The 10,766-nt window shown below is 46.4% G+C and overlaps 1 protein-coding gene across 1 annotated transcript in view; it reads left to right on the plus strand.

Moving 5' to 3' along the window:
* The window catches only part of CRTC3 (CREB regulated transcription coactivator 3), a 199,847-nt gene extending 192,274 nt beyond the window's left edge, over positions 1 to 7,573 (plus strand). Inside the window, exons 14-17 of the mRNA XM_006885211.1 lie at positions 3,829 to 4,029; positions 4,114 to 4,194; positions 5,273 to 5,375; positions 7,365 to 7,573. Coding sequence (XP_006885273.1) covers positions 3,829 to 4,029; positions 4,114 to 4,194; positions 5,273 to 5,375; positions 7,365 to 7,573 — 594 coding nt within the window. The remainder of the gene's footprint in view (positions 1 to 3,828; positions 4,030 to 4,113; positions 4,195 to 5,272; positions 5,376 to 7,364) is intronic.
* The last annotated feature ends 3,193 nt before the right edge of the window (positions 7,574 to 10,766 follow it).

Below are 10,766 nucleotides of genomic sequence, written 5' to 3' on the forward strand. Positions count from 1 at the left end.
AGAGTTTAGGGCTGTTGTACCTAGGGTCGCTATGAGTCGCAAGCGACTCAATGGCACATAAAAACAACAATAGCTAGTGATCTTGAGCATTTCTTCCTGTCTTTGTGGCCATCTGAATCCCTTCCTTGGTGAAGTGTCCTTTCATGTCCTTTGCCCATTCTATAATTGGGTTGTTTGTCTTTTTCTTGCTGAAGTGTTAAGAGTATTCTAAAAGTTTTAGAGATTAGTCCCTTGTTGGATGTATTACTGCCAAATATTTCTCCACATCTGTAGGTTCTCTTTTATACTATTTTGAATAAGTCTTTTGATGCACATAAAGATGTGATTTTTAGAAGGTCCCAGTTGTCTAGTTTATCTTCTTTTGGTTGTGCATTTTCAGTTATATTTGCTAATATATTTATGCAATTAGGACTCCTAAGTTTGCCCCAATTTTTCTTTCATAAACCTTATAATATTAGATTTTACAAGTAGGTCCTTGATCTGTCTTGAGTGTGAAGTGCAGGACATGGTAGGCCAGGCCTGTACTCCCAGCTCTCTGGAGGCTGAGGCTGGAGAGTCAACTCAGGTCCAGGAGTTCTAGTCTGTAGTGCACTGTGCTGATCCAGTGTCCACACTAAGTTTGGCATCAATATGATGACCTCCTGGGAGCAGGGGACCACTGGGTTGCCTAAGGAGGAGTGAACTGGCCTAGGTCAGAAACAGAGCATGTTAAAACTCCCATGCTGATCAAAGTAGTATGAAGAGTATGGGTCTTGTTTCAATTTTCTGCAAATAGACATCCAGTTTTGCCAGCACCATTTGTTAAAGAGGTTCTCTTTTCTCCACTTGATGAGTTTCATCATTTTGTCAACAATCACCTGTCCATGACTGGATGGATTTACCTCTGAGTTCCCAATCTGTTCTGTTTGTTTGTGTATCTATCATGTACCAACACTAAGTTGTTTTGATTACTGTTACCATGTGGTAGACTTTGAGATCAAGAAGTGACCTATGCAATTTTTCTTCTTCTGTAACACTCTTCTTACCTGGGGCCTTTTCTCTTTCTATATAAAGTTGATGAATACTGTTTTGATCTCTTTGAAGAATGATCTGAAGTGAGATTGCATTATATTGTTAGTTGCTTTTGGTAGTATTGACATTTTCACAATGTTAAGTCTTCCTGTTCTCCATTTGTGTGTAGATCTTTCTTTTTTTTTTTAAATTTTTTAATTTATTTTTTTTTAGATCTCTTTCTTATAGTAGTGTTTTGCTGTTGTATTTTATTGTTTTGCGTCTTTGTATTGGTCTTTTGTACCTGGTTGCATTTGTTCCTATATATTTAATCTTTTGTGTGGCTGTTTTAAAGGCACTGTTTTCCATATGTCCTTTTCAGAGTTCTCTTTGTAACTCTGGAGAAATCCATCTGATTTTTTGTTGTGTTGATCTTTTACCATGCGACTAATTGAGTCAGAACCAGTAATTTGATTTCTGAGTCTGGGAATTTCTATATATAGGGTCATATAACCTGCAAATAGAGATAATTTTATTTCCTCTTTGCCATTGTGGATGCCTTTTCGTTCCTTTTCTAGCCTTGTTGCTCTGGCTAGAACTTCCAGTGCAGTATTGAAAAGGAACAGTGATAAAGCTAGTTCTCATTCACAAGAGAAATGCCTTCAGGCTCCATTGAGAGTAATGTTGGCTGTTTTGTATACATACTTTTAATATGTTGGAAAAATTTCTATTCCTATCTTATTGAGTGTTGTTATCAGAAAAGATTGATGACTTTTGGCAAGTGCATTTCCTGCATCAACTGGGATTATCACATGGATCTTTCCTTTGTTTTACAGGTGTGGTAGACTATACTGGTTATTTTTCTAATCTTGAACCATCCTTGCATACCTGGTCTGAATCTTGCTTGATCCTGATGAGTGATTTTTATGATTTTAGTTTATAGTGGCTAGGATTTTGTTAAGAATTTTTGTGTCTATGTTCATCTGTTTTTTGGGAGCTCTGTGGACCTAGCGGTAAGAAGCTGTGCTGCAATCTCAAAGGCACACAGTTCAAATCTTCCAGCTGCTTCATGGGAGAAAGATGAGCAGTTGCCTGTGCAATTAACTGCCTCTGGAAACCTGCCAGAGGGTCAGCTATGAGTCAGTTCCGACTCGACAGGACACAGCAATAACTTGTTCATGAGGGATACTAGTCTATAATTTTCTGAGTGGTGTCTTTGCCTCGTCTTGCTTCATAAAACTAATTTGGTGATATTCTTTATTTTTCTGTCTTCTGAAATACCTTTAGTAAGATTATTATCAGCCCTTCTTTCTCTGATTGTTTGATAGTATTCACTGAGGAAGCCATCTAGACCGAGACTTTTTTGGTTGGTAATCGATCATTTTATGCTAGGGGGTTTTTTTGTTGTTGTTTTTTGGGTCTTTTTTTTTTTTTTATATGGCTCTTTTCCTGCATAGATTTCTCCAAGTTCTGCTCTCCATACATCTGCTTTGATCCCTGACTTTGATGTCAGGTGCTTTCCTCATGGTCTGCTGATCCTTGACACTATGCCCGTATTTTAGAATAAAATGCTGCAAAGGCTGATTAGACACTCTCATAGGTGGGCTTAGTGGGGGTGATTTTCATTATAAACTCACCTAGCAAGAAAATTTCTGATGTCACAGATTTGGGAACTTCCCTTCGAACTGGTCAGATTCCTCAAATGACACTAATTTACCCTGACACCTCATTGTCTAGGCACCAAAATTCTGGAAAGAATCAATAACCCAAGAGTCAGCAGACGAGCTGTCTCCTAACCTCTGTTTCGCCAGCAGTTGCTCTTGTCCTCAGGATCTGGTCTTACTTTGTGGACAGACTTAGTTTTACTCCAGGATAGACCTTTCTAGTCTCTGTCCAGATGGCAGTTACGTAGCAGCACCCGGAGACAAGGCCTACCCACTGACGTAAACTCTGACGAGATCTTCCTGACCTTCACCCCATCTGTATCCCCTTGTCCCTGTTCTCCCCATTTCCGGAGACCTGAGGGCTCCTGTGGAGTAAACCAGGTTGCTCTTTGGTGACCCCCCTGCCAGCTTAGCATAAGTCTGCCTTGGCTCAGAGGAACCACTTACCTCCTCACTGCTGCTCAGTGTTCTCAGTTATGTTACTGTTCCTTTTCTGTCATCTTTGTCCTCCTGATGTTTGTTATTATTTTAGTTTTATTTATTATTAATATTGCTTATTAATGTTTCTTTTTCTCTTATGTGTCAGTGTCCTTTTTTAAAAGTTATTTAGTAGGGTTTTGGGAAAGAACAGAGTTCCATACTTTTTTCAGTCTGTTATCTTTAACCAGAAGCCATGGCTTTTAGAGAAAAGCAAGCCATGATTTTTTATTTTTTTACAGAGTAAATGGGTTAAATTGGCTGGTTTTTTTTTTGTTTTTTTGTTTTTTTAAATTTTGTGTGCGTGTACCGTCAAATGAGATCTGACTGGTACGGGAGGATATTGCGCCTCCTTCTCCGGCAGAGCGTCTGGTGGATTCGAACCGTGTTCCTCTGGGATTACAGTGCAGTTTCTTGCCACTAGGCCACCAGAGCTCCCCGGTTTTTTTTAACTTTAAATTGTTATTGGCTTTGTTTTGGTTTTTCAAGACAACAGAAATTGTCCTTGAATGGCACATGCTTTGTGGGAATTGAGACTTGAGATCGACTTTGGAAGAGTGTAACTAGACTTCTCAGAGCACGAAGTAAAATTCCACTCGGCTTTTGCCTCACCTGGGACGCTCCCTGCCTCCTGAATGACTTGCTCCTAGAAAACTCGGAAGCTAAGCTAGTAAATGTCTTTGTGTGTGTTTTTCAGATGGTGCCTTCAGATCGAAGCCCACTTGCCTTCCTGCCCTCAGAAGCTCAAGCCCAAGTGTCCCCACCACCCCCTTACCCCAACCCCCAGGAACTCCACCAGCCTGTCCTTCAGCAGCCTCGCCCCCAGGAGCCGCCTGCTCAGCAGCCCCAGTCAGCCTCAGCACTGCCTCAGTCAGACTTCCAGCTCCTCACGTCCCAGGTACGTCCTTGCAGGAGCGTTAGTGAGAAGCAGCCCTTATTTTGCTGTAAGCCCCAGGCTAAATGGTCACCTTATTCCTTGAAGGGCTCATCTTTGACCAGCTTCTTCCCAGATGTGGGCTTTGACCAGCAGGCCATGAGGGCAGGCCAGGCTTTTCTTCAGCAGGTATGAAAGTGTCTTGTCCTACGTCATCCTCTTTGTGCGTAAAAGCAGTACCGTTAGACCATTCAGCATGTAGGGACCGCAACCAAGGCCTGAGGCAAATAGACTCATTACTTCAGGTCATTGGCCCTGGGTGTGTGCTGTGGCCTTGAGTCTCCCTTCTCCTTCAGAGCAAGTGCTGGCAGCCTTACTTAGTCACGTTGCAGCCAAAAAAAGAACAAGTGGAAGAAGAATTCTTTGCTGGCACTCTGGTTGTAGACTGACAGTCACTGACACTGGAGAGGACCATAGGTGTCCCCTCATGCTGAAGGACCTTAAGCTGGGGAGTGACTGGCTGAGTTAGAAGGCGACATGGGTTTTGTGTGGCCTCCCTGAAGAGCTAAGCCCTTTCAGGGAGTGGGATACAGGGAAGGTGGAATAGTCTGGCCTAGCCATTCGCTTTGGTTTTTGCGTTTCCACTCCATAAACTGACTATTTTCAGAGCCAGTTTTCATACTTCCTAGAAAATGGTGGAACTCCTTTTGAGACATTTTTCGAGTGTTTGGAAACTTGATTTCAGGAAGGACATCTCTAGTAGGCCGTGAGTCTCAGCACCTGTCAGAGGCTGTTCTGCATAGAAGGCTGCTCCTCCTCTGTGCACGAAGGAGAGGGTTCCACCTTGTCATTTATCTAGACACCGAACAGCAGAGCCCTTCACCCCCTGGTCACAGACGAAGACTTTGTAGGGCTGCCATGGTGGTAGTTTCCCAAAGGGCTTCCTGTGGATGTGGGAGACGGGGTGCCTGAGGCCATAGAGAGCCCTCTGAAGCCCTCGGCTGCCCCAGGATGGCACAGTCGTGGGCTGGGACAGTCACCTGTGCTGAGGACCTCAGGAACCCCTGGCCACAAACACCTACAGCTGATAAGAATATCCTATATCATATAGATCATCTTTAACCGCACAGCACTCCAGGGTCCTAGAAGGATGGGAGAGAAGGCATTTTTTATGTCCGCTTTCATTCTGGGAGCACATTGTATGACTCAATTCATTCACTCCTTGGAAAGAGGAGTCATTCTTACAACATGGCTTTGATGTTTCCAGGCACCCCTTGTGCAGCAAGGTCACCGAGAACCACAGGACTCGTTCCATTTGAGATCCAACCTGTATTCCAACTGCGGCAACTTCCCGAACAACATCCTGACAGGTCAGCAGGCCACTTCAGCTGCTTCTCTTCGTTTTTCTAAGGTTTATTTTGCTCTTGTAGAGAATGTTCACTGTAAAACTGTTTCTAAAGTACCTTGCAGTGGGGTTGATTATGTTCTTGGAGTTGTGCTACCATCTCAGGCTCAGTTTCTGAGCTGTCCGTTCCCCATTAACATAAACTCCCTGTTCCAGAAGGTTCCTCCCAATCTTTCAACTTGACATTGTCACTTTAATCTTATGTAGATAGTTCTTAAAATAGCATAGTGCTCAAGGCAGACATTTCTTACTAGTTAAGCTAAACTATTATTTGGCCTTAAGAAGACTCCGAGGGGATATTTTCTTTTAAATTGAACAAAAGTTTATTAATCATATTAGTTTTCTATCCAATCATTCACACACATTTTATTTTATATTAATTAAAATTCATTAGTGCAACCAATTTATGATAGAGCTCTGGTGGCCTCATGGCAAGAAGCTGCACTGCAACCCCGAAGGGATGTGGTTGGAGGCCACCAGCTGCTCCCGGGGAGAAGGATGAGCAGGCTCCTCCCCTGTGATTACTGCCTCTAAAAACCCGCTGAAGGGTCAGCTGTGGGTCGGTTCAGACTCCACAGTACACAATGACAATTACTTAGAGCGTCTGATCAATCCGTTAGAGTATATCACCTGTCCCTTCACATCCCGCCTTATCTATTTGTTAATTTTTATTCCCCTCTCCCTCCCTTCCCATCCCTGGTGACCATCCAAGATTGATTTTATCTGTGTGTAAACCTACCCTTAGCTGTTTATATGTAATAGTAGTTTTATGCCTTAATTGGCCTTTTGTAACTGACTTGTGTCGCTCAGCACAATTTCCTCTAGATTCATCCTTGTTGTGAAGGGTTTCATCCTATTCCCTCTCATTTTTCAGTGATATGTAATACTGTACAGTGTGGATGTACCATAGTTTCTCTAGTTCTTTAGTCATGTGTCCATTGATGGACACTTGGATGGTTTCCGCCTTGTGTAGATCAGTTTGTTTCAGAGCTCGTATTTCTTCGTATATATGCCTAGTAGTGGGATTGCTAGTGTTTCTATTCCCAGCTTTCTATGGAAACATCAAAACTGCTTTCCATAATGATTGTTTCTTTGACATTTTAAAGATTATTGTTTGTGGTCAAGTTGGAATTGACCCATAGCTGACCCCTCTGGGTTTTCAGGGGCAGTAAATCACAAGGGAGGAGACTGCCCTTCCACAGAGCATCTGGTGGATCCAAACCGCCTGCCTTTGGGATTTCAGTGGAGCTTCTTAGCACTAGGCCATCAGAGCTCCCTTTTAAAGATTCCTCAGGGCAATAGTTTCAGAAGTTTGTCTCCTTTGGCTTCAGAAAGTGCAGCGTTCATTAGAATTTTAAATTGTGTTCAGCATTTTCTACCTTTTGATCACGATTCTTCTCTAGAATCTTTGATGAAAAGGTTCAGTAATGGTAGCTCGTTCTTTTGGTCTCCCTAGTTCATGGACCCAGTTATCCACGCATCCCATTTCCTCCTCCTGTTCCTGGCTTCCCTTCTTCCTCTGCTGCTCTGAAAGAGTAGACACCAGTTGCCCCTTGGATCCCCTCAGCCTTGTTCATGTTTTTCTTCTGCTCAGTTTTTACAGATAGTACTATACAGTTGTTTCACACAACGTAAAAGGGAAGGTCCTCTGACTAAACTTTACCTTTTGGGCATGCAGCTGATGATGAGGGTGTGGATGGTCACAGGGCCTTTGCAGAAATAGACCTTTACAGGTGATTGATGACTTGTCCCAAGAAATAAACTCTGTACAAATGGAGTCGTGGAACTGACAGAAAGCATAGCTGTTCAGAGAGCAGCCCTGGCCCGGCTAGGATGAGGACAGGAATAGTGTCATCTTGTGTTCTCTTAGTAGAGGGCCCACTGTGGCTTCTGTAGCCCAGGACCCTCAAGCTTCCTAATCACGTTGTTGTTCCCCCTTCACTTCTCCTTGCAGAAGACTCAAGCACCAGCCTATTCAAAGACCTCAGCAGTGCACTGGCCGGCATGCCCGAGGTCAGCCTGAATGTGGACAATCCCTTCCCGCTGGAGGATGAGCTCCAAATTGAACCCCTGAGCCTGGATGGACTCAACATGCTAAGTGACTCCAGCATGGGGCTGCTGGACCCCTCTGTCGAAGAGACGTTCCGAGCTGACCGACTGTGAACAGGATTAAGCAGAACAGGAGGATTTCTTTCCGAGACAGCCAGAATAGAACGGAACCAGCTATGCACCTAGGCTTAGTTAACTTGGGCTTCTGACATGGAACAAAGTGATTCCAGTGCACCAAGCTTCCAGTTGAGGCCCTGTCTCCCCATCATGGCTTCTTCTGCTCTGCAGGACCGCGTGCTGCTTCTCAGGCCTGTGGACCAGCTGCTATGGGACTTTCAGTGGCCTTGACAGCTCAGCTCCATGGACATTTCCCCCTCAGCTGACTGGTGTGTAGAAAGCACCAGGTAACCGAGGCCTTGGCAGCACCAGGCAGTGCTCAGACCACTGGTCTCCTCAGCACTGAGGGAAGGACCTGGATGTGGAGGCAGCGCTGGCACAGACCTATAGGCCTGGGCTTAGAATTGCAGCGGTACCGCAGCCCCACTATGCCCGGCCCACCCAACAACCATTGCTGGCTGGAGCCCGGGCATTCCAGCAAGAAGCCATGACTTGCTCAGATGTCATAATTCCTATATGAAGAAGAATTGTTACCACAAGTCCAAGGATAGGCTTGGGTTCGGCAAACCGAATGCTAACTTGTTTTCTCCAGTTTGTAGCCTCTTTTCTGCTGCTTCTGTTCACCTTTTCCTCATGGACAGGAGGGAAAGGAAGACTTCAGTCACTGAGAAATACATCCCCCAACAAGCCAGTAAGCCTCTTTAGAGGACAGTTCTCACCCTTGCGGCTGAGGAAGAAGAGGAAGGGGCTGTACGCGGGGTCTTGACGGAGGCACAGTGTCTTCTGGATGAGCACCTGCCTCCTCCCCGCAGACCAGCCAGAAGGGAGAGGCTGCAGGGTCTAAGTCACACCCACCCAGCACCTGAGCTTCCCGCTCCACAGGGCTGTCTGTCCGGGCTGGGAATGCTGATGTAACCCCACAAGACCATCCGCTCCTTGACGGCAGGACTGTGCCTTATCATTGAACTCCAAGGACTGAACAAGTGCCTGGCACGGAGCAGGTGCTCCATCAGTGATGTTGAATGTGTGAGTGAGAGAGTGAGTGAGTCTGCCTCATTGTAAGGCGGTCAAGTCTTTAGACATCCCCACATCTTGCCATATCTTCAGAGAGCTCTAGCTTTTCTAACACTTGAGCCTATGGGTAAGCATGCACTTTAATATGCTGTCAACACTAGGTGACCAAATCCGTGGTTAGACGGGGCACGCGTTCTCCTTGAGGTGGAAACGCTGAGTGCCCGCAGACAGGCTGGCCATGCCGAGGCCGCCCAGGTACCGGGACCCCAAGGGAGTCAGGATCTCCCCTCTCGGATCCGAGTTTCACTCTAAAGTGCCTAACATGAGATTCATTCTTTGAGGTTGAAGAGATAGTAAAATGAAGGCCTAATTCATGAAACCATCACTCGCCATCAGTACTTTCACATGAAGGAGTTTTACCAGACACCGCATGCCTCCTTCTCTGGCCAGTGCCTTGACCAGCGTGGGCTAGACCAGCCGCCACAGGAAACCTGACAGTGAGTGTGAAGGGAATAGAGGGGGAGGAGCCTGCTGCTCCCACAGTGAGAGAATAGGACAGCAGGGCTCAGAGAGACAGGACAGAGGGGAGGAGCCCTGATGGAGAGGTGAAGATGCTCGCTCTGCTGCCCAGAAGCTGAAGGTGGCTGGCCTGCCCTCCCCAGAGAAGCAAAACTGCACCAGGAGACCTTAAATTGAACACATCTGCACTTAAGGAAGGGGCCCTGGTGGCATAGTGCAAAACATACCATGCAGCTAACTGAAAGGTCAGTGGTTTGAATCCACCACCTCCATTAAAAGAAGATGGGCAGTTTTTTCCTGTAAAGATTTAAGGCCCCAGAAGCCCTGTGGCCAGTCCTCTTTCCTGTAGGGTCACTGGGGGTTGGAGCTGAGTAGACAACAGAGGATTTCCATGGGTCCTTTAGGGCAAGAAGCGTCTGGCAAAACCCTCTGCTGGTTGACCTGCACAGACCTCCTGTTTGTCTCCTGTCTTCTGAGGGAATGACTGTCACCTCTGATCTCTATGATAACCCTCATGGCGGCTTGACCCCCTTCCTCAGGAACCCAGGTGGCCCCGATCCAGTCAGCCAGAATCCTGGCCATTGGATCAGGAAGCCAAGCCACATCCTTCCTTGTTTAGGCCCCCCATTCCCAGTCCTTGCTCCCCGTTACTCTTCCAGGTGCCTTTCTGCTGAGACCTCAGGATGGGTACTTTCTGTTAAAGGGCTTTCCTTGTCAGCAGTGAGTGGGCAGAGTCCTCAGGGCTGCCTCCCCAGTGCCAGAGCCCAAGCCCTGGCCTGGCCTTACAGGAAGTGGGGGACGGGGGATGCTGGAAGAGTCCCAGCAGATCCTCCCTCTGCACAGTGCCTTTCCCTGGGGCTTCACGGTCCTGGTGTCGAGGTCCCGACTTCCTCTGTCTGCACTGCAGCCTTGCCTTACAGCTGGAGCCTGCACCCTGCTCCTTGAGGACCACGCAACCCCGGGGCTCCTTAGGGGGCTCAGAAACCAGGTGCCCAGGAGAAGCCATTTGTTCAGAGGCCAGAATGATGGCATGCACTTAGCCCTGAGTCCCTAGGCCCATGAGTCCAATCTTTGGGACGGTTTTGGGCATTAAACCACCTACTGTGCTTAGGTGCCTTTGGGGACACTGTCAGGCAGGTGCCCCTCATGGGCAAGTCTGCACTTAGTGCCACCTCTGCAGCTAGCTGTCCAGCCCCAGGCGCTTTAAGTGGCTACTTACTCAGAAGATGATGTTTCCATATATAGTCCTGTCAAGAAATCAATCAAGTGGTGTACTGTTCTCATTTGTTAGTTACAGCATGAAACTAAAAAGTATCTGATTTTGCCTTTATCCCCCCCCTTCCTGTATGGTGTGGTGTTTAGGTCATATGGTTAGGAGAAAATGTTCTCTTGATCCTGTCAAGATCAACATAAATCCTCCGTTGTCAGGTTTCGTTCCTCCTGAGTCTACTGTATATTATTATCTGAGCTCAACGGTTTCGTATTCAAGTCCATCTGCATGAACTTCCCGACTCTGCCACTAGTTGGCGCTTCTGATTGATGCACAGATGGTTCCGAGGCCCGCTGGTGGCTACGCAGATGGACCAGCTTGCAGCTGATCAGACTTCCAGCCAGTGTCCTAACTCCCAGGCCCCCTTGTAAACAATATTTAAAGATC

The sequence above is a fragment of the Elephantulus edwardii genome, unplaced genomic scaffold (genome assembly GCF_000299155.1).
Source record: "Elephantulus edwardii isolate Elephantulus edwardi_28Jun2011 unplaced genomic scaffold, EleEdw1.0 scaffold00041, whole genome shotgun sequence".
NCBI lineage: Eukaryota > Metazoa > Chordata > Mammalia > Macroscelidea > Macroscelididae > Elephantulus > Elephantulus edwardii.